Genomic DNA, 23,615 nt, shown 5'->3' with positions numbered 1-23,615 from the left:
ATGAGCGCGCACTTATCCAGGATAGGTTTCACCTGGCTTGATGAATCCGGGTCTGCTCATCCTGGCTTGCTCGTTGTGCAACCAATTAAGCCTGTACGCTCTTGTCTTGGATTCATTGAGCGCGGCTCAGTAACTTATGTATACCGGATGTCTTAATTCTGCTTTTGTGCAATAGGCCCCAGGAGTGCAACATTCTCGAAAAACAATAAGCATAGTGGACTGCCATAACATCAGTGAAAAACATTACTGCAGGCTTCAACGTGGCTGTGTTTACGATTAAAATATCAAACAAATTTCGCCTATGTAGGAACTCACGACTGCACAGTTTGCATACCGCTTTGTCCTTCTCCATAGTTTGATCTACCCAAAACCCGAAGTGCTTCCATATCGAACTCCTCAAGTTATTAGGGCTTATCACTCGTCCCTCTCATGTCGTACAGGTTGATCACATTGTCCTCCATTTTTTGGCAAAACACCAGCAGCACAGCAGCCGATTGAAACAGCTGTTTCCGGTGCGTAATATTGGTGGGAATTTTCTTTTTAGCTTTCGCAATGCCTACTGCACTTTCGGAATTCTTTATTTTCTTTTTCTGCTTGTTTGTGGGTTTTGTTACATCCATCTTTTTTATTTGTTTAATTAGTTTAAAATAAAGTGTACATATTTGGTTAAAATCGATTCCCTATTTTAGTTTTCGAAACTTGTGTTGGTTGGTCCAATCGATTGTGCAATCGATTTTCGAATGTAAAGTGACAGCCCTAGTTTGAATGGGCACTGCATTTTTCATAAATCTACACTATAATTTCTGCATTACAAGTGTGTTCTTTTCCTGCATTTATTTTTTAGGAAACATCGTTGAGACTTGGTACCCTAGTCACATATGTTTGCGGCTCTATTATTCTTGTCATAGAAGATTTAGTCATTGAATTGAATTGAATGATTTAGAAAAATGTTGTAAAACCTCACAAACCTGATTGGGAAATACAAGAAAATATTCAAAGGTACACAATGAAAAGTCCCCTTACTATGGCTGAACAATGACACTCGTCAGCTAATGAAAAAAAGAGACTATGCATTGAAAAAAATCACTGCTCTCCATAACAAATAGTGATCTCCTCATCTTTAAAGGATTGAGAAATGCAATAGTCATAGAACTGCGTAAAGCAAAGACAGCCTATTTTATGCAACTGATTGAGTAATCTAAAGGAAACAGCACATCCCTTTGGAAGCACCTCAACAGTCTTACTAAACTCAAGCCTAGTCAACAAAAAACAATAACCCTATCACAGACCACAAAGACACTGCCTTTATCAGAACTCTGCTCTGCCCTGGTTAAACCTGTAACCCACCTGGTAAACCTTTCTATCAGAGTGTGCAAATTCACACAAAGTTGGAAACAAGCCATCATTACCCCATCATTCATTTTTAAGACTGATCCAAAGGACCAAGCAGGCAACTATAGGCCGATCTCAATATTGCCTGCTCTTTCCAAAAATTTAGAAAAGATTATCAGAGAACAGCTAGTAGAGCATCTCGAAAACAACAAACTTCTCAACATCTCAGGGTACTCTACAGAAATGGATTACTGCTACCTTACTGAGAACATCAAGAGTAAGCTGGACAAGGGTAATGTTGTGGGAGCTGTGTTTATAGACTTTAGGCCATCCTTAAATATATTATTGTTTGCAGTAACAGCCAAAAAAATAAAAAAATGGGTCAACCCGTGCCTTCAGGCGCATCACTGCAAACCTCAATCTGATGCAGGTTATGTAGACCAGCCTTTCACAAACTTCTTTGACCTGAGGCCCAGTCATGGCAGACTTTGGGGTCATAGGGCTCATCTACACGTACCCAACCCCACTCCCTCCAAATCAAATTGTCATTATCATTATCACAATCATTATTATGCCTATATTGTTATACATGCACTTTCACCTAAATGTTTTGCGACATGCACATCAGAGGACTGCTTTAGTAATGTAAGATATAATTAGTTTCATTGCTTTTGCATGGTTGCATGATGCTTGCATAAGAAAAGAAATACTTCTCAAAACAGCAACAATTATATGGGTGCTATTGTTTTAGGATGTTTCCCTCATGCAAGCATCATACATTGGTATGGAGAAATAAATACATGTTTTTTAATTAAGTTTAATTTGAATGCCTGAATGTAAGGATTCAGGAAAACCCAAAAAACCCACAGGATATAAATAACATATTTCGGAATTTCTACAGCAACCTCTATTTCCCCACTCACCAACCAACCCAATCAGAAATCCACACCTTCCTGAAGAGTCTGACATTGCCAAAATGAACTGCAGAACAAACCAACATTCTAGATGCACCCCTTAGCCTTAATTAACTCACCAAAGCACTCAATAAAATTCCTAGCAAAAAATCTTCCGGACCAGATGGATTACCAGCTGAATTCTACCGACACGTTTGGGACATATTATCACCACTATTCAACAGAGTAATTATAGAAATTAAAATGTCCTCCACCATACCTACACACATGAATACAGCAGCCATGACATTACTGCTAAAACCCAACAAAGATCTATCTCACCCTTCTAGCAACCGACCTCTCTCACTATTGAATACTGACTTGAAAATGATCACCAAAGCACTAGCAACCAGAATAGAAATAGTCACCACCACACTCATTCATCCAGATCAGACAGGCTTCATAAAAAAAAGAAACGCCACAGATAATGTCCGCAGACTTTTTAACCCATTTAATATATCAAGAAAGACAACAGAAAACCATTATAATTTCACTTGATGCAGAAGAAGCTTTCGATAAGGTAAACTGGTCATTTTTATTCAATACACTTCACAAGTTTGATTTTTGAGAGTCATTCATCCACTGGATTAAAATACTGTACACATCACCCAGAACTTTTCACCCTCAACTACACTCTCCTTTTCAGGAAAATTAAAAACGAATACAAACACCCACTCACACTCATCGGAAGAATACAGTAGTTGCTGTCAAAATGAAAACCCTAACCTAAATGAACTACCTTTTTTCTATGATCTCAGTCACTCCTACAGATAAGTGGTTCAAAACTCTCAATTCATTAACAACATAACTGTCAACACTCCTGTTTATTCCGGGTTTCTCACATATTTTAACTTTTTCCCCGCTGTCTTCCCGTTTTAATATTTTCCTGTAAAATATCCCGTATTTATAACAATCTCATAACATTAGCTCTACCATCGGACCTGTCAGTCTCTGTACAGTCCTGTTACCCCCTTGCCCTTCCAGCGAAAAAGATGTATTCAAAGCACCGTTTTGCTTGCTTGAAGGTGAAAGTGAGACTATTTAAGATGACGGAGTGGTTGTCGTGAGATCACGATTCAGTGGCGCCTGCTAAGTGTACGGCCGCACGCACTGTGTGTATCAGCCTACCATCAGGCTACTCAGCTACAAGTAGAGAAAGAATTCCCCCTGTTTGTATATTCACTCCAAGTTGGCCTACCATAACTTCCCAAGTCTGCACTATAGTCCATAAACTGCATGACAGGCTATTTATATTTTTCTCTAAAATAACAAAATGCATTTGTTCAACTTTATCAAGAAGAATTATGCACTAGGCTACTTGAAATTGTGTGTAGATTGATGAGAAAAAAATAATAATTGAATCCATTTATATATACTAATGGAATCCATATATACTGTATCAAATATGTTTTTTCCAGGTCAGGCCCAATTCGGACGGAGTAAGTCGGATTTCAGCTAACATATTTGTAAGGATGGCTTTAGTGATAGAGATTTGAGACAAAAAGAGAAGAATTGAGTTGAGAATTGGACTGAGTGAAGTTTCGTCTCTCTATCAAAATCTCTGGATCCATGCTAGTCACTTGGCATGATGATCACAGTTTGCATTTCAAGTTGTAAATAAAGAACTCGCTAATCACAATAATGTCAGGGAAAAATCATTTAAAATTTAGTTTGACCAACCTGAAAACCAAAGCAGATAGTAGGAACAACACTGAACATTGAAGCCCATGATTCTAACCTGAGAACATAGACAAAGAGAGACATGAGAGATACGTGAGTTACTGGGACAATTTATATTTACTTTCAACACCAAAAAGACAGATATTTACCCTTTGCTGTGTTGAGGTGTAAGATCAGCAATTTGGTCTTCTCTCATGTAATACTTCACTATGATAGCCACAGAAAGGTATGTAGCCGCTAGTGTCCCTAAAACACTGGAAAACATGATAATGACATAGTGAACTATCATAGTATAAAAAATACATAACAAGTCTATGACTACTAATAAATAAATACATAAATTAAAGGAAAATTCTAAAGTAAATAATCACAGATCATAAAATTGTAAATACAACATTATAATTACAGAATTATAGAGACCATGGAGAATATATGAAGAGTGTGTAGAGTAACCATATACTCACCTAGTGTATTTTTGTATACCAATTTCTTTAGGGATGGAGAGGGGTAAGATGATAATAAGACACATGATGAAGAGGACAAAACGATGATCACTGTACCAATAATGTGGCATCTCTGTTTCAGTCAAGCCTGTTATTGTCTCATAGATTGATACACACACTGGCAACAGAAATGTGTATACCCCCGCACACAGAGAGAGATAGAGAAAGAGAGGGAGAAAGAAAGAGAGAGAGAGAGAGAGAGAGAGAGATTAATGTACAGACTCAAGCAGTCGGCAGCCCCTGATCTCTCATTAAATGACCCCTGAAGGCCACTCCAACTGGTAACTTCAACCTGTCAGATGATTTGAAAGAGAAAGCAAGAAGGGCTTTCTATTGCCCCCTTTTTACCTTCAGAACTACCTTAATTCTTAATGGCATAGATTCAGCAAGGTGCTGGAAACATTCCTTATAGTACTTATAGACTTTAATATCCATGTTTGCTGTCAGGCTAAGCTGATGGTTAAAGATGTTTTAAATGTCATTGATTCTTTTAATTTGATGTAATCTGTGATGGGCCCTACACATTTACAGGGACATACACTAGATCTGATACCGTCATGCGGTTTTCCTTTCCATAACCTCTATATACGTATGCCATGCTATTTTCTCTGATCATATGCACATTTTGTTTGAGTTGATTCAACACATTATTGTCGCACGCTAAAACCCTCTACAGCCACTGAATTTTCAACAGCTTTCTAAATTGCTGTTAAATCTCATCAAAACTCACCGCTTAACGGCAGCGCTGCACTCTGTGAAAACGCAAAATTTACTGGCAACCTTATGCATTAAAATATTTGTAGATGGGGCAATCACATCACTGTTAACCACACTAAGCATTTGTTTGCCCAATTTGCAATTCTAACTCCAGATTAGTCTGTAATTTTAAGGGCAATTGGTTTGCATGCTTTTTTAAAGTAAGGTTAAGTAACTAAACTGAATTCTACTTACTGGAAAATTTTAAGTCAGGAAATTATTATTACGGAACCCTAGAGGGGTCATTGCAATATATTTTTGGTATATATCCAGAAAACGTGCGCACGTTTTACTAAATTGTGCACTCATACTAAATTGAGAGCACAATTTAGTAAAATATCGTGCTCACAATTTAGTAAAACGTGCAATTTAGTAAAACGTGTGCACGATTTAGTAAAATAAGCACATATTCTCTCGATACACAAAGATATCTTGCAATGACACCTCCTGGGCTCCGTATATTATAGTGTTGTTAACATTTTCTATTAAGTTCAGCTAAAATCTTGGTAAAGACAACAATTGTTCGTAAAGGCAACAGCCTTTTTGTAGTTTAGAAAAAGCATAAAACGTTGTTGAGAAAACATAAGGTTTGCATAATGCATAATGTTTCCAATGAATTTTGCGTTTTTGCACGTTTTTTTTAGAGTGTGAGGAATTAACATCACGTTTACACTCCACTTCCAAAATGATCTTAGATACTACCCTTTTAAAATCATGCGATCTAAAGCTAAAGCTGAACCATGGTTGAATGATGTTACTCGCACAGCCAGACAAGAATGTTGAAGAACGTGGAAAAAAGGCAGATTGCAGGTATCCTATGAGATGCTTAAGAACAGCTTGGGCCCTATTTTGGCGATCAGAAATGGATGGTCAGAGGCATAGGATCCTATTTTGGCGATCAGAAATGGATGATGAAAGGCGTAAAGTTTATAGACATTAAAGGCGTGGCCAGTCTACAATCACTAATTTAACGTTGCGATTATGTGGTCAAACGTTGGACGCTTGGCCCAAAAGGGTTGTTCTTATGTTTCTTAATCAGTCATGGGTGTGTTTTGGGCGTAACATCCTTTAAACCAATGGAAATGACATCTTTTATTCCCTTTAACAGCAAGCAGCGCAACTTCAAACAGAGCATCAGTATTTTGATAGTCAGCAGCGCATTTGAAGGAATCTGCTTGCCCGCGGGACCGTATGGAACAGGTATTCCAATACCATGCTTTACTAAAACCTAGCAGAGTATAGCCTACACACATCTGCACTCATCTATTATTTGAACTCATTGGCAAAGTGAAACTTCACCGTGGTGTCATAGTCAATGACAACACAGTAAATTACTTTCAGTATTGACTGACAATGGGTTACCATTAGTGCTGGGACAACGCGTCGACGTAATCGATGACATCGACGCAATCGATGACGTCGACGCAATCGATGACGTCGACGCAAAAAATACGTCGACGCAAAATATGCGCGTCGATTCGTCAACCATAACGTGTCCTTAATATTTTTCATGTAGGGCTCATTTTATTGACTCTGAATGTTTGCAAAATCCCGATGTAAATGGAAAGGTGTTTTCCAAGACTCAAATGTGCTTGTCCCAAGGAGAAGTACGAACCGTTATTTGAACTTACTACGTTATGAATTGCATCCACACATCAGCAGCCTTTTAACTGTGTTAATGTTAATTGACCGATCCCAAGCCCCGCCCCCTTTTACTATGTCACAATGAGGACTTCGGAGGACCTCGGTCAACTTTGAATTTTCTAGTGTCCGTTCTGTATGACAATACGCCAGTTATGCGAAGGCTATAAGGCTTCTTTTGCGAGTAGCCTAAGAAACTAAATAACTAAAGAGCTCAAAAAGGTTCAAAGATAAGCCTGAGATACTTGTAGAAGTGACATCCGATATCCTGACCGTGTGAAACGTTAACACACATAGGCCTAACTTTGCATAACTTTGGATAGGCTGCTACTTTTCAGTAAAGAAATCTGAGTGTGTACGAAAATGTTCCCTTTATTTGTGTTCATAACTACACACAAAAACATAACTAAATCTGGTTTCTACTGATGAAACGACAACATAAGCCTACGCAAAAAAATATACCTACCTTGCAGGAACTGAACTCGCACATTCATACGATTGGAAGACGCGCAAAAGGCTACACCTTCAATCACGTATCGCCTTACACACATCAAGAACATACTTTCAGCTTTGCTACATTGCCATGTTTAACTTGGGATAGAAGACTGTTGACAGAAATAGGCTAATGATAATTTTTTCAACAAACGCAATAATAGCCTACTGCGATGCATTATTGATGGCTGAACGAGAGATAGACAATGTCTTCTAAAGATCGAATCATGTGCTGATTCAAAACTATGCCTTGCTATAGGCTATGCAGTCTCGAAATCGCCAATATTAGACCTAGCCTACTACATTGCCCACGTTTAAATTAATTATAGCATAATGATGAAGTCTAGTGCAAGACAAACCACGTCTGCAAACTGCAGATAGCCTATGTCATGCGTGGTATGGGTTTGAACTCGGAGTGGGGTCTTTTCAATACACTTGTATCATGTTTATTTGAACTCTTCCTTCTAAAGCAGCCATTCAAAATAATAAGTAGACTCTCGGCCTACCGAAGAGAAGCTTCTCTCCACCTCCCCAACATGAGCTGCTTAACAGGCTAGTCACTCTCCCAAGTTGCGTGAACTTGGATCTGCAGCACTTGGTCCCGTCTTACTAATCCTCGAAATATGGTTAGATTTTGTTATGGACACGTCAACACCATATGTTCGCACAGACCTGTTTATTGAATCAGAGTCACATCTGCAGCAAATAAGGTAAACTACCTGCTCGGGATAACATGCTAATTGTTTATCCAGTTAACATGCATCCCATTAAGATCCACGACACCGGATTGTTTTGTCCTCAATTTGTGGTGTTCCACCTCGTTGATGACAGCGGACATTGTGAATGTGTCCTTCTGCATACTGAAGGCCTTTCTGACCTCTGTTTTTTGAATATATCAATATTACTTGACGCCCAGAAATCCAGCATACACTGTTGCACTAGGCAAAATGGGGGTGCTGCGTCCCCATGTTGAACACGCGTTCTCGCACACTTTCCTGCAAACTTGTCCGACTTAGCAACAGTAACTATGGGACTGACAATGGGAGGAGGGGCTTGGGATCGGTCAATTGCAAGGATTCCCTCACAACGTCTTAAAGTGACAGGCACTCAACTACACTACTGAACTTTATTGAATGCTACCTCTGACTAAGAATGCATTACTTTGCACTTGTATAGTCTTTTATTTTGGAATCTTAAGAGCAATAAACATATATTGCAATGTTAAAGAATTCATGTTTAATTCATTCAGATATGTAAATAAACATGTATAAGTTGCTATTAGTCAACTAATGAGGAGATAATCGATAATCGAATCGAACTGAAAAAATGAATCGTTAGATTAATCGATGCATCGAAAAAATAATCGCTAGATTAATCGTTTAAAAAATAATCGTTTATCCCAGCCCTAGTTACCATCGAAAACATAGCTAGAAAAAAGCAACACTTACCCAAATATTCGAATGACTGAATAAAAAAACGAAAAAAGGACATTTATCCTGCAGAGGAGGTGCTGACTTCAGCTGTGCTTTATATGCCCCTTTCATTATAGATCAGGCTTTTCTTGGTCAGTTACGTAATGCTTTTTAAATAGTATAAGATAGCAATTTTTAAATTACCCTAGCAACACCTTAGCAACCACCACTATAATGTCAACATAGCAACTGCCATAGCAACCAACATGATTACCCTAGCAACCACCCTAGCAACCTTGTTATTAAGCATAGCAACCACCATATGTACCCTAGCAACCATCGTAATTACCCTAGCAACAACATATCAACCACCACTATAATGTGACCCTAGCAACCACCATAGCAACCAGCATGATTACCCTAGGAGCCAGCATAGAAACTGTGTTATTTAGCATAGCAAACACCATATGTACCCTAGCAACACCCTAGCAACCACCAATATAATATCAACTTAGCAACAGTCATAGCAACCAACATGATTACCCTAGACACCAGCATAGCAACTACTGTTTTGGCATAACAACCACCATATGTACCTTAGCAACACCCTAGCAATCATCTCAATTATCCTAGCAGCAACTTTGCAACATTGTTTTGGTGAACTGCACCTGATTAAGCCCTGCAGTTCCTTGGAGATGCAATTCTAGTTGTTATTAGCATGATTTTGATCAACTGGTTTCCTCATCAACACTATGCTTTCAAAACAGACAAGTAGGCTATTAGAATACTTTAACTAGAAATAACTGATAACTGAAGATGAGGGATGACAAAGCTTGATTAAGACAGCTGAGGTTGAGTGCAGAACATTGGATGCTTATTGAAAAAACCCTTGAAAAGTGAACATGGCTTTTTCTTAAAGGGCCTACTTTTTATTTATTTAGTCTTTTCCCAATTCTTAACCTTCACTTTTCTCTCATTTACCATGGTTTATTGGTGTATTCTTTTTGTCCTTATTTTATGGATTTTGTTTTCTTGTCCTATGGCCTGATTGATGGTTTTACCTTTAATTTAAATTATTTTACATAATAAGATATGATGTGACTTACTGGTCTCTCCCTTTTGTTAGGTTTATATACTAACTAAGGTAAAGCCACACACCAGAGCAGCTCCCAAACTCAAAAAAAAAGTTTCGGCCCAACAGACTTTTCCTCTTTTGCTTGTCGGGTTGAAATGTTAGAGTTTGTTTAATTGAAGTTTTGGGAGCTACACTTGAACGTTGAACCTGGCCCAAAGATAGGTGGGATATGCATGCAAAAACCAAGTTTGCTGTCTTAACGTACCAAAGATAACAAAAACACTTGGTTTGTGAGTTTTGTGGCAAAGTGGTAGCGGTGTAAGGCGGGCACTCTGTTGAAATGAAATGGAAATAATCCAATAACATGCAATCAGCGTTAAATTCTAATCTGTCTATCGGCAAATAAATGCAAATATCCCTTTATCGTAAGAATGCGACATTCTGCCGTCATATGTCAAAAACCAAGGAGATAAGTAGCCTAGGCTATAGTCAAAAGACATAGGCAACATTAGTCCTTGAGCCAGAGGGGTTTGTCGGTACCATCTGAAGGGAATAAGTCTCACTCAGTGATTTCAGGCAAGGTTTACCAAGGTTTTCCTCTTTTCTTTTCTTCTTTTTCTCTGATTGTCTACACTTTGTAAAGCGCCATGATACATGTGTAATGTTTTGGCACTCTATAAGCACAATCAAATTGAAATTGAAATTACCACCCAAGAGTTAGAAAATAAGTGATACCAGTATATTGGTAGTAGCTTTTTGTGAGTTATCACACATATATTACAGTTGAATAGGCAAACATCTTAACTAATAGATATCCCCAATAAACTGCCATGGCTGATTATTTGCTTTATGTCAATATTTTTTTTTTTTTGTATTGGACGTTTTCTGAAATATGTATAAATATTGTAGCGACTGGCTGTCAATCAATTAGTGCCCGCGCTATGACCACGCTATGCATAACCCCGGGCATGTTGCATTGCAAGCCTGGCGAGAGGGAGATGGACCCCCTTGGGGGATATAGACTACCTATCTTTCAGAGATGAACAGACCTCTGAATTTCGCCTACAAAGAAGCTGCCATCTTTGAGATCCGGTATCTTGCCGTTTTTCCTACGCAACGTAATTTGTTAGCAAGGGAGCAAAACGGGACAATTCTGGTCTGCATAAGTTGGAGTGTCACCTTACAGTGCCTATAAAATGTCTTCAGCCCCGTGTTAAAGTTGAGTAAAAAGAGGAATTTTAAAAAATCATCTTTTGGAAATGGATCTTAATGCCTTAATTTAAAAAAATGAGGACAAATCCCACCTTTAAGGACACCAATTTTCTTTATGAATGAATAATGTATTGTAAATAAATAAATGTTCTTCATTAAAATACAGGGTGTATAAGTATTCATACCCCTATGTTCAAATTCCCATAGAAGCAGGCAGATTTTTATTTTTAAAGGCCAGTTATTTCATGGATCCAGGGTACTATACATCCTGATAAAGTTCCCTTGGCCTTTGGAATTAAAATAACCCCACATCATCACATACCCTTTACCATATCTCACGATTGGCATGATGGGGTACTTTCCATATGATCATCTCTCAATGCAAATCAAACCAGCTATTAGTCTAACTGAAATAAAACCATCCCAATCTCTAGCTAGCTAGCTAACGCTAGCTTAAAAGCTATACAAGTGGACTCGTACCCTTGAAGTCACAATAGTGTGTAGGGCAAAATGTCTGCATTTCAGATTTCTTTGTCACCGCAAGTTCGACAGGCACGATTATTAAAAATCACATATTTTCACATAAGAAAAAAATCGCATGAACACAGATCTCCTTTTATGGACAAAGATGGTGGCTTTTTGTAGGCGTACATCAGAGGTCTATTGCTTGGGTTTGACCCAACCTTTCAGCCTTAGTTTAAACACACCTTACCACTTGCTTTGCTGCACATGCACTCCCTTTATAGCCAGGATATTCTATTTTCAGGCTCGGCTCACAAATTGATTCCCACAGATCTGAAATGTATCTGGCGTAACACCACACACACACAGACACACACACACACACACTCACACACACACATACAAATAACTGTGTATTTTGATTGGCTGTTGAGCTTAAATACCTACATCTTTGGCCAGAATAGAAAAATCTACCTCTTATAGAACATAACATTTCGGCTAATTTGGGAATAATAAATATGTTTTCATTAAAATGTTCAATAAAATCCAACTCACATTTCTCAAGCTGGTCCTGCACCACCACCAAAAAGGCCACTGAGATCATGAAAAGGTTAAAGACGAAGCAGACTTCACACAGCTGACCAATCCTGAGACCGCACACCTCACGCACCACATCCTGATAAGTGTTTTGCCTACTTACTGATGAGGCAAATCCCAGGATCACAAGGCCACTTATCAAGAACACCAAGGAAATCTGGGGTAAAAAGGAAAAATGTGTCATAAGAGCATTAATACATTGGAACATTCTATCATCATTTCACTTCAATGAAGACATGCAGCTAGCTCATCCATTTAAAGATGACAAATGGATGAATGATGAAAGATGACATAGAATGGATGAGTATTTTACCTTGACCTCTGATGTTTACATAGAGGGTATGCAACATTGCTCTGTCAAAAACATGTTTAAATGCTTTATTTAAAGGGATATTCCACCATTTGGCAAATTAAACTCATTTTCCACCTCCCCTAGAAGTAAAACAATTACCTTATCCAGCCATTCTCTGGCGATACCACTTTTAGCTCCAGCCTAGCATAGATCATTGAATCAGACCATTATCATCTTGCCTGCTAGCATCACGCTTAAAGGGATATTCCACCATTTGGAGAATTACACTCATTTTCCACCTCCCTTTGAGTTAAACAATTGATTTTTACCTTTCTGCAGTTCATCCAGCCGTTCTCTGAGTCTGGTGATACCACTTTTAGCTCCTGCCTAGCATAGATCATTGAATCCGATTAGACCATTAGCATCTCGCCTGCTAGCATCACGTTTAAAAGTGACTAAGATTTCAGGTAATTTTCCTATTTAAAACTTGTTTCCTCTTAAGTTAGAAAGTGTAATAAGACCAACGGAAAATGAAACGTGGCGATTTTCTAGGCTGATTTGACATGGAACTATACTTTCATTCCAGCGTAATAATCAATCAAGGAGCACCTTGGGCGCAGCAGCACAATGATATCATGCAGCACCTGAAAATAGTCCCCGTAGGCTAACTTCCAGCAACAAGGTTGAGCTGCAGCAGACGAATTGGTTAGTGACTGGATTATTACGCCTAAATGAGCATAGTTCCATGTCAAATCAGCCTAAAAAAATCACCACGTCTCATTTTCCATTAGTTTTATTACACTTTCTAACTTGAGAAGAGAGGGGAGGTGGAAAATGAGTGTAATTCCCCAAATGGTGGAATATTCCTTTAAAAGTGACTAAGATTTACGGCAATTTTCCTATTTAAAACTTGTCTCTTTTCAAGTTAGAAAGTATGAAAAGAATGAAAATGCACTGTGCTGTTCTTCCTTGGCTTCTTATTGTTATTCCACTTACCACTTTTTCTGCATGCTATTCAGCTTGAACCATTTAGCTTCAAGGAAAATTCCGGTATTTAGCACTTTGAGTCCATTTTCTGGTTTGTTTTGGATGAACTAGAGTGGTAGACACCGAAATTTTGACGATTGGTCCCGTCTCGACTTTTCTGACTCGTTTTGAATCGTCTTTGACTAGTTAGAGTGGCTGCCTACAGGCATGCTCAAACATGTCCTAAAACAACCCTTAACGTTCATTTTCAAAACTGTGCAACTCACAGAGTGGTTAGTGGTGTTCGTTGATGTTCCAAAACAAGTAGATTAGCGAAATACAGTTTCTGTCGTGTTTTATTTGCCATTTTGTAAAATCCCATTGATTTCTGTTGGAAGACTCATTGCACGATATTATGATATTACTGCGCCACCGTCTATGCAAAGTGCATGTAAACACTACTATTATATATTCATTACCCTAGCAACAAAATAGCAACAAAAGAGCAAAGAGCAAATGTGCATGCACTGTAATAATAATAACTAGAAAACGCAATTCCAGGGAATTACCAGTGCATGAAAATGCAAAACATATGGTGTGAAATATATTGTTAAAACAGATGATGTGCTAATTGGCAACCAACATGATGAGGTTTAATATAGTTGGAATGACTGAACTAGGTAGATGAGGTTTAATATAGTTGGAATGACTGAACAGTTAAATAGGTGGATAGTTTAAAAGGATACATTATTTGCTAGGTAGATGAGGTTTAATATAGTTGGAATGACTGGACAGTTAAATAGGTGGATAGTTTAAATGGTTAAATGATTTGCTAGGTAGATGAGGTTTAATATAGTTGGAATGACTGAACAGTTAAATAGGTGGATAGTTTAAAAGGTTAAATGATTTGCTAGGTACATGTAGATGAGCTTTAATAGTTGGAATGACTGAACTAGGTAGATGAGGTTTAATCTAGTTAGAATGACTGAACAGTTAAATAGGTGGATAGTTTAAAAGTTTAAATTATTTGCTAGGTAGGTGAGGTTTAATATAGTTGGAATGACTGAACAGTTAAATAGGTGGATAGTTTAAATGGTTAAATTATGTTGTGGAAACAGTTGAACAGGATGTGTAGAGAATGAGCCTGAGAAACTGATAGGGTGCAGGTGGCCAGGTGGCCTGGCCACCTGGCCTAGGATTCTAATTGCTTAACGGCCCAATTGTGATGTCAGCCCAATGTTAAGTCTATGGGAAAATGTTGAGTAGTTTTTAATGAATAGTTTAAAAAGTATAAAAGTTACAAAGATGAAAAATAGAAAGCCCAGATGTCCTAAGTAAGACCTATGTAACATAGTTTGAATGAAGTTTCTACGTTAAACGGTTGAAGCTGCATTAATTGCGTTAAAAGAAGAATAATAATAAGAAGCCTAGGAAGAACAGTACAGTGCATTTTTATGCACTGTAATAAGAAGACTTGGAAGAACAGTATAGTGCATTTTCATGCACTATAATAATAATAATAATAATAATAATAATAATAATGTTATGGATTTAGCAGACGCCTTTGTCCAAAGCGACACATAACTACAAAACAACATAATAATATTTAAAATTGAACAGGGAACAGATTAAAATGTAGGTCAAATATAGTATATAATAGTTGTAGTACACAATAATATCAATTCAATCAATAGCCTAATAAAAAAGCAATGTAAAAAAGGGGAAAGGCAATAATAAAACAATAATGTAAATTCAATCAATAATATAAAAACAATGACATGCTAAGACTACATTAAGGAGAATATCAATAATAAACAATAATGTCAAATTAATTAACAGCCCAATTAAAATAAAATAACATTATATAAACCATAACACATAAGCGGTTAAACAACTAAGTATATGTTGAATAGGAATGTCTTTAGATCCCTCTTAAACGACCCAAAACTAGGGGCAGTTCATTCCACCAACATGGAACCACTGAAGAAAAGAGTCTGGAATTAGACCCAGTTTTCATGACTGGTCAACACAACATACGCTCACCAGAAGACCGCAGTGGGCGGTTGGGGATGTAAGGCTTGATTATTGAATTGAAATAATTAGGAGCAGATCTAGTTAGTGTCCTATAGGCCAAAGTGAGAGATTTAAATTTAATTCTGGCTACTATAGGGAGCCAATGGAGAGTAACTAGGAGAGGAGTTACATGTGTCCTCTTTGGCTGATTGAAGACCAGGCGTGCTCCAGCATTCTGAATCAGCTGTAATGATCTTGATACACAAGCGGGTAAACCAGCTACATGTAATAGTGAATTACAATAATCCAGCTTAGAGATGACCATGGTCTGAACAAGAAGTTGTGTGGAATCTTGTGTCAGATAAGGTCTGATCTTCCTAATGTTGTAAGGCATAAACCGACATGATTTTGCAATAGAAGCTATATGCTCAGAGAAGTTAAGTCGATCATCAATTACAACGCCCAAGTTTTGTGCCGATCTAGTTGGGGTCAGTGAAGTTGAGTCAAGCTGGATGTTAATCTGTTGGGGAATAGCTGTTTTAGCTGGAAACACCAAAAACTCTGTTTTTGAGAGATTAAGCTGAAGGTCCATCCAGGCTGAAATATCCTTAAGGCATGCAGAAATCCGGTGGGAAACACTAGAGTCATCAGGTGGGAAAGACAGGTAAAGTTGAGTGTTGTCTGCATAACAGTGATAGTCAAATCCATGGGAGCGAATGGCATCACCTAAGGAAGTGGTGTAAATAGAGAAAAGCAAGGGTCCTAATACTGATCCCTGAGGCACACCTGTGGTGAGGTCATGAGACTTAGATACCTGTCCCTGCCAAGACACGTTGAAAGAACGCCCTTTAAGGTAAGATTCAAACCAGTCAAGAGCTTTTCCAGAAATTCCCAGTTCAGATAGTATAGATAGGAGAATGTCATGGTTAACAGTATCAAAGGCTGCAGATAAATCTAGTAGAATTAATACTGATGACTGAGCAGAGGATTTAGCTACTCTCAATGCTTCAGTCACAGACAGAAGAGCAGTTTCAGTAGAATGACCACTCTTGAAACCAGACTGCATAGGGTCTAGTAGATTATTCTGATGAAGAAAGTCACATACTTGCTTGAAGACCACTTTCTCCAAAACCTTTGACAAGAAAGGATTAAGTTGGATTAAGTGTACTTTTCTTTAGCAGAGGTGTAGCCTGTTTAAAAGAATAGAACTGAGTGAAGCATTAAATACATGTGTGACTGCTGGTAGAACAGCGGGTGCGACAGACTGTAGAAGTGTGGACGGGACAGGATCCAATGGGCATGTTGTTGGATGACTTTGCTGAAGCAATTGAGAGACTGCTTCCTCATCAAGAGGAGAGAAAGAGTCCAATGATGCTGTCATACTAACAGAAGGCAAAGCCCTCCTTATAGGTTCATCAAACTGAGCACTTATTTGAGCTTTTTCAGTGAAAAATGTTGCAAAGTCATCTGCTGACAGTGAACTAGTTGATTGGAGGTGGAGGATTGAGAAGAGATTTGAAAGTAGAAAAAAGTTTTCTACTGTCAGTGGCGCTCTCAATCTTGCTTTGATAGAATGCCTTTTTTGCAAGTGTAACAGTGGATGAAAAGGATGACAGCAAAGACTGGTAGTTACTAAGATCATTTCCATCTCTGGATTTACGCCATTTCCTCTCAGCAGCTCTAAGTTCCTTTCGTACTGAGACTATACTGTTCGTCAGCCATGGATGGCGAGGTTTAGAACGAGTAGGTCTTGAGGAAAGAGGACATGCTGCATTCAGACAATAATAATAATAATAACTAGAAATGCAATTCCAAGGAATTACCAGTGCATGAAAATGCTAAAGTTGTAATGTAAAATATCATGTATAGTTAAAACAGATAATACAGAGATGGTTACTACGGTGATGCTAGGATAGACATGGTGGTTGCATAGCTTAATAAAAGTTGATAGTTTAAAAGTAGACTGTTTAAAAGCTGAATGTAGATACAGGGCTGCCAACTTTTCAAAAAACCTTGGAGTGAGATTTGGTGGGGCCAACCAAAATTTTGCTGCGGAAATTTTTGTTTGGCTCATTCAGCATTATACCGTACAGTAAAAAAATATATACATCAGTGGTTCTCAAGTTTAGGGACCAGGCATGGACGGATTATAAACTTTTGGGCCCCTGGGCCCACATGTATTAAGGGCTCCCCAGTAATTGTCGCATATGTGGAAGGAGGGGTTGGGGGTCGTCCCCCAGAATTTTTTTAATTTGTTTGATGTGATTTCCTCAGGGTATATGCAGGAATCATAGAGTTGAATTTACTACTTTTTACTACCTTTTTTACTACCTCCACAATATTTTTTACTACCAACACGACATCAAGCAGCAGCCCTTTTTTTTGTGTGTGGGGGGGGGGGGGGGGGGGGGTATACAAAGCACCACTTACTACTTGCTATAAGGTATAAATCATAAATATTAGGTACACTAATAATTTCTAATTGTGATCATTAAGTATGGTCATTGTCAATGACAATGTATTTTTGTAGTGTCGAGGAGTTCAGTTTCAGTTGTCCTTACCTTAACCCTAGCTCTTCTAGTTATCCTAACCAGCCCTTAGCCCTAATAAGGTGAATGATAACCTTGGCACAAATGACGCTAAAACACCAAACATGTGTGGTGAAAAATGAAGAACAAACACCACCGAAACAACTCTAGTCTAAGGATAGGCCCAGAAATCTATTTATATGGATATATAAAGCCATTATTATTGGTATGGTATTGTTGTTGCACATTTGACACAAAGCAGTCCGTGAAAACATGCACATCAGTGGACTGCTTTAATGCAAAATTTAAAACTATGATTTCATTGCATTACTCAGCATGGATGCACGATGCTTGCATGATAAATACTTCCCAAAACAACAGTTAGGTAGGTAGGTAAGGATGCCATTTAGGAGTGTAAATCAAGTTTAATCACAATTTGATAAAATATAGATTCTTTAAGCCAATGATTTGATTATTTTCAATACTTCAAAATGTGTAGCAATGCGATTCGATGCGTTACTGGTCTGTTGTCGATAGGAAATGATAGATTTTGGTTAGTTTTCATGGATTCAAATGTCAATATTATAGGCTAAATTATAAGCCAAATACTGAACATTGACTGTGGAATCAAGTAGGTTACAGAGTTTCTTTCCCCCCCTAAAACCTCCTGTCACTAGCTAGATGCTTTCAAATTTAACATGGTTTTAAACTCATATGTTGCAGTTTTCTGTCACTGCAATAAAACTAGCCTATTTTGAATATTTTGTATAATTTGCTGTTCCTTTTATGAGAACAATTTAACTGATCAAGTTTTCATAGGCTATTGAATGATTTAAATGTGAATGCCATAAACTTAATTCGCCATTAACTAGATTCGCGTGGTTCTTCACGCAGTTGTCATCTAAATGCAGTGTTTTAGGCTATTCAAAGAATTTCACGTTCATCACTCAGTTGTGGTGTAGGTCTGTCTTGAGTGACCGCTGACCCTTTAAATGTCTGGGACTTTAAATAACGGGACTTTTAAACTGCATGCTGTTTTTGTTGATGGACAGTTCCGTCTTTGATTCAGTTTTCTACCGTTTTAATAAATGACACGCGCACTTGCGTGGTTAAAAGTAAGGAATTGTTTTCACTCGTTTTCTTGCAATTCCGTTACATTAGATACTAGGTCTAGGTTACGTTAAAAAAATGTTGTCGGTTACAGTGACTAGTTCGAACTTTGTTACTGATGGGATAGGTGGAATTTTATTGCATGGTTCTGGATGATCACAGTCAGATGGCAGCGCTACCGTCAGCTGAACGAAAGCTTAGGCCTACACTAGTCAAGTCCACAGTTGTTAAAACTTCCAGCTGAAGTAGCCTAGTGTAAACTGAGAGAGTTGCCTCCTAACGGAGTGAGTGTAGCCTATATATTTTTTAGCTGCTATCCGAGTGATAGGCTAGCCTAGGCCTACATCTACCGCTGCTTTGCTACATGAACAAATATTATTAGATGAGTGACAGAAGCACCGGACACCAGACCAGCAGGCCCATATGATAAACGCAGCTCTGGTAGCCTGCGGTAGGGCCTAGATGACGTGAAAAACGCGAGTCGCCGAAAAGCATCCCTGCATCCCTGGCCCCTAAAAAACTCTTCGGATCTGCACGATTCATATAAGTCGCCCAAAGCAACGTGAAGGAGACACCGAAAAGCGTGTTGTTTGTATCCCTGTAATATCAACTGAAGCAAAAAGGCGAAAATGTTGTTTGTTGGCTGTCAACCACGGAACTCTACACAGTTTACTTCTACGTCATTGCTATCGACTCCGACTCACTCAGGTCCTGTTAGCACGTATATACATGTAGACACAAATATTAAGCAAAATGTAAACTCATATATTGAGGTGGTGATGAAAAATTTACTACCAAGTCAAATTGCATTTATTACCTTTTACTACCTTTCAAGGGCCTTAATTTTGGTAGATTCTATTTACTACCTTTTACTACCTTTTACTACCGCGCGGACACCCTGTTCCTGTATTCTGGTGCATTTTGGAGATGGCCAATACTAAATTCAATCAGATTCATAGCCTACATCCTGATGTGTTGATATTGAGTCAATGATTCCATGCAAAGGCTTGGGCTTCAGGGCCCCCTGACACCTTGGGCCCCTGGGTCTGGGCCCGGAAGGCCCGTGCAGTAATCCATCCCTGGGACCAGGGACCCAGAGTTAAATTAACATTGCTATCTAAGGGATCTAGCCTACTACTAGGACCATGGGCGTCGGAGGCATTCTGAAAGTGGGTGGGACATTTTAGCAGGGGGTATGGGGGTCCTCCCCCAGAAAAATTTTTTTGGACTAGATGCAATTTCCTGAATTCTGGTACATTTTAACAGGTTATTTAGATACTTCTATATAACAAAATAAAGCCAGCCTACTAAATTAATAAAAAGTAAATCATGCATAATTTAAAAATAACTCAATATATAGGCTACTTGGCTACGCAATAAGGTTTCCATTATAGCACCGCGGACCTTCAATGAACGCATGGAAAGAATGCCGCTCCAAAAAACGCATGTCTCAAACTAAAACTCGCATAAGAAATAAAGGGCTGTCTCGAATCCTGCCCCTAAAGGCCTGTACTTTGTCTTAAGACCCCGGCCATAATTTGAGGATTTACACTTACAGTATCTAAGATGACAAACTGGCTTTAGATATCCAACAGAGTGAATACGAGATTGTGCAGTCGCTGTGGTTAGTGACGTGATGCTGTTAATGGAGAGTTTTACATAGCCTAGCGTAAACCTATAGGTTATTATTTATTTGGCATACCTATAAGGCTTTTTACCTTATCAAAAGTCAGGGGGATGACTGATCTCTTCAACACTGCGGGGGATTTGGCGCTTGTCATTGTGTGTGTGACAGGAGGAATGGGAGAATGCGTGTAACAAAAAAAACAATGTTTGAGCGATTTGCGCGCAAATGGGAGAATCCAATGAAAATTACAATGAAGCACTAAACAGATGCTAAAAACAGCACTGGTATTTCGCACGGCAAAAGTGGGGGTGTCCAAACTAACAACTTTAAAAAGTGGGTGGGTGTTTTGTAAGAATTTAAGAAATGTTTGTATATTTTAACTTTTAAATGCATCAATCAGGTGCACTTTCAAAATAAATTCAGAGGTCAGACTTGCTTATTTTTATGGAAATACTTGTGCTGTAGCCTAAGCTATTTTGCACTTCAGAATTATAACCATGCATACACAGGTGTTATAGTTATGGTGATATTGCAATAAGTTCACAACCACAAAAACATATGCTACATTTCACAGTTCAGAAATGTTCAAAAATGTGTGTACATTTCAGCACTCCATGAAATTATGCAGAAGTGGTCACCTGTGTTATTCAGCTAGTTTATTTAAGATAATATATTGGTCATTGTAATGGCCATAGCCTACATGCTATTCCTTTTTCAGGATGTACCCATATCTGCATGATGTGAATGTTTGCATATGGCTTATGTCAGGCTTTATATCAATATTTGTGTCTCGTTATTTGATTTTCTTCATATTTTTGCATTAATGTCACTAGGAAGCATGCCAATATAAATATATTAATTTATCTGTAATGGGATTGGCTGGAACCTGACAATATAAGAACCATGATAGTGGGATAATCTATGGCTGAGCAATTTACAAAAATGTATGTACAGTAGGCCTACTGACAAATAGTTTACATTAGAATACATTATAATTTCGCCCCAATGAGGCTATGTAGAAATGTGTTGCAATTTCAAAACCGGATTACGAAGGAACCATTTATTGCACAGAGGCATGCTTTATATCCTCATATTCGGTACGGTTTGCTGTTTATTGTGATATTGGGTTTGCCACGTGTTGTGTGAAGGGTTAGTGAAATATTAAACCGAGAGTAATGGGTGTGCACTGTGTGCAAAATGCAAATATGATTAGCCTAAATTGCACGTCGGTTCAATGTGAATTTTCTTGCGAACCATTTATCACAGCAACTTGGCGCTAATATCATTGGAAAGCTTAGATTCCGCACGTTCACCTGATGTATGATATCATATGTATAGGTTTAGTTTAGTTGAACCTCATCTGCAAGGTAGGCTATTTGACCTACCAGGTTGACACTTCAGCATGAAAAATACTCAATAATACTCAAAGCATAACTGAAGCCGGGGGAATACGCCTGGGACGGCTTCTGAAGTAGCATCGCAAATGAGAGAAAATTTAGAAAATTCCACAGACAGGGGGTGCTCTTGAACCTTCTCACCGTCTCTGAAAGCATAACCGTGGCTCAACAGGTAGATCTATAGCTAAACTCATTTTTCAGGCATCTGACCAACCGGGTTGACACTTCAGCGTGAGAAATCGGGGGTGTGGCGTGTGAGTGTGTGAAACTAATCAAATGCGTGTGTCTCACGCCCAATGCGTGAGAGTTGGCAGCTATGTAGATAGTTTAAAAGTTGTTGATAGACAGTAGATAGTTTAAAAGTTGTTGATAGACAGCTAGTTTAATAGATAGTTTAATGATAGTTTAAAAGTAGACCGTTTAAAAGTTGAAGGTAAGTAGTTTAAAAGTTGTTGACAGACTGGAAGTTGAATGAATGTTGATATTCAAATAGTTTAATGGCTGTGTATAGGTAGATATTTGACGATAACTGGAAGTTGGAACGGCTCTAATGTTTGCTAGCAGTTATGCTAAGATTTTTAATTCTGCTAACCATGCTACTTAGATAATGTTTTATAGCAGTGCTAGCAATGCTACTTAGCTAACTTAACTAACATTTTCTAGTAGTTATGCTAACTATGCTAACTAACATGCTAACTATGTTAACCATGTTACTTAGCTAACCTAGCTAATCATTTTTAGCAGTTTTGCTAAAAATGCTAACTAGCATGCTAACATGCTAGCATGCTAACATGTTACTTAGCTAACCTAGCTAATCATTTTTAACAGTTTTGCTAAAAATGCTAACTAGCATGCTAACATGCTAATCTAAATTTAATTAATTAAATCTAAATCTGTCGCTTAGCAACGGGGACGCTGGCTGCAAGCCGCTCCGTCTGACCTGTTTTTATTCAGATTTTTTAATATTTTACTATTTTATTCCTGATTATTTTTCTTCAATTATTGTAGATTCGTTAATTTAGCTGTACAGTTATAGATAGCCTTTTTTATTTAAACGGTTTATTTTGTTTTTCCACACTTTTATTGCGTTTTATGAAGTCTGCCTCTAGTCCGAGTTCTACCTGCGCTGTTTTTTCGCCTGGTGATCAGCTGTTTTTTCCCCCCCTGCCGATTGCCATCAGCAAGGCCTTCACTGCTATTGGACTTGCTGTCTGCTTGTGTGGTGGAAGCTGTGCTGGATTTGAGCTTGCTAGTGTCTCTCTCCTTTTCTATCCTGAATACGCTGGGTTCATATAGTCGGTTGACTGTCCAGCTGCTGGTTTAGTCGGTTGACTGACCAGCCGGAGATTGAGGCTTCGTGCTAGCTAGGTGATTAAATTGCACACTTTGGACTGGCTGATGCATCAAGCCGTGTCGGAGTTTGTGTTTTGGCTATGGGGGGCTTTCAGTACACACCCCTTGAACTTCGACAGTTCGCCTCCACCGACACCATCAACATCGAGGTGCTCCATCTTTGCCGGGCAGCGGGGATCCTCCGGCAGAAACGCTACTTGCACAGAGGCGCAGG

The 23,615-nt window shown here is 38.5% G+C and overlaps 1 protein-coding gene across 1 annotated transcript in view; it reads right to left on the bottom strand.

Annotated features, from left to right (window-relative positions):
- The window catches only part of slc38a8b (solute carrier family 38 member 8b), a 123,030-nt gene that overhangs the window by 64,472 nt on the left and 34,943 nt on the right, over positions 1–23,615 (bottom strand). Inside the window, exons 2-5 of the mRNA XM_076287935.1 lie at positions 12,074–12,272; positions 4,430–4,586; positions 4,115–4,219; positions 3,966–4,023 (exon numbers count right to left, since the gene is read on the bottom strand). Coding sequence (XP_076144050.1) covers positions 3,966–4,023; positions 4,115–4,219; positions 4,430–4,586; positions 12,074–12,272 — 519 coding nt within the window. The remainder of the gene's footprint in view (positions 1–3,965; positions 4,024–4,114; positions 4,220–4,429; positions 4,587–12,073; positions 12,273–23,615) is intronic.

This window comes from Alosa pseudoharengus, unplaced genomic scaffold (assembly GCF_046254945.1).
Source record: "Alosa pseudoharengus isolate Yale_2024_CS ecotype anadromous, Long Island Sound unplaced genomic scaffold, YU_APseudo_1.1 YU_APseudo_1.1_scf_16, whole genome shotgun sequence".
NCBI classification, from domain to species: Eukaryota; Metazoa; Chordata; class Actinopteri; order Clupeiformes; family Clupeidae; genus Alosa; species Alosa pseudoharengus.
The sequence above is the reverse complement of the archived record's forward strand: the minus strand, read 5'-3'. Positions and strand labels throughout refer to the sequence as shown.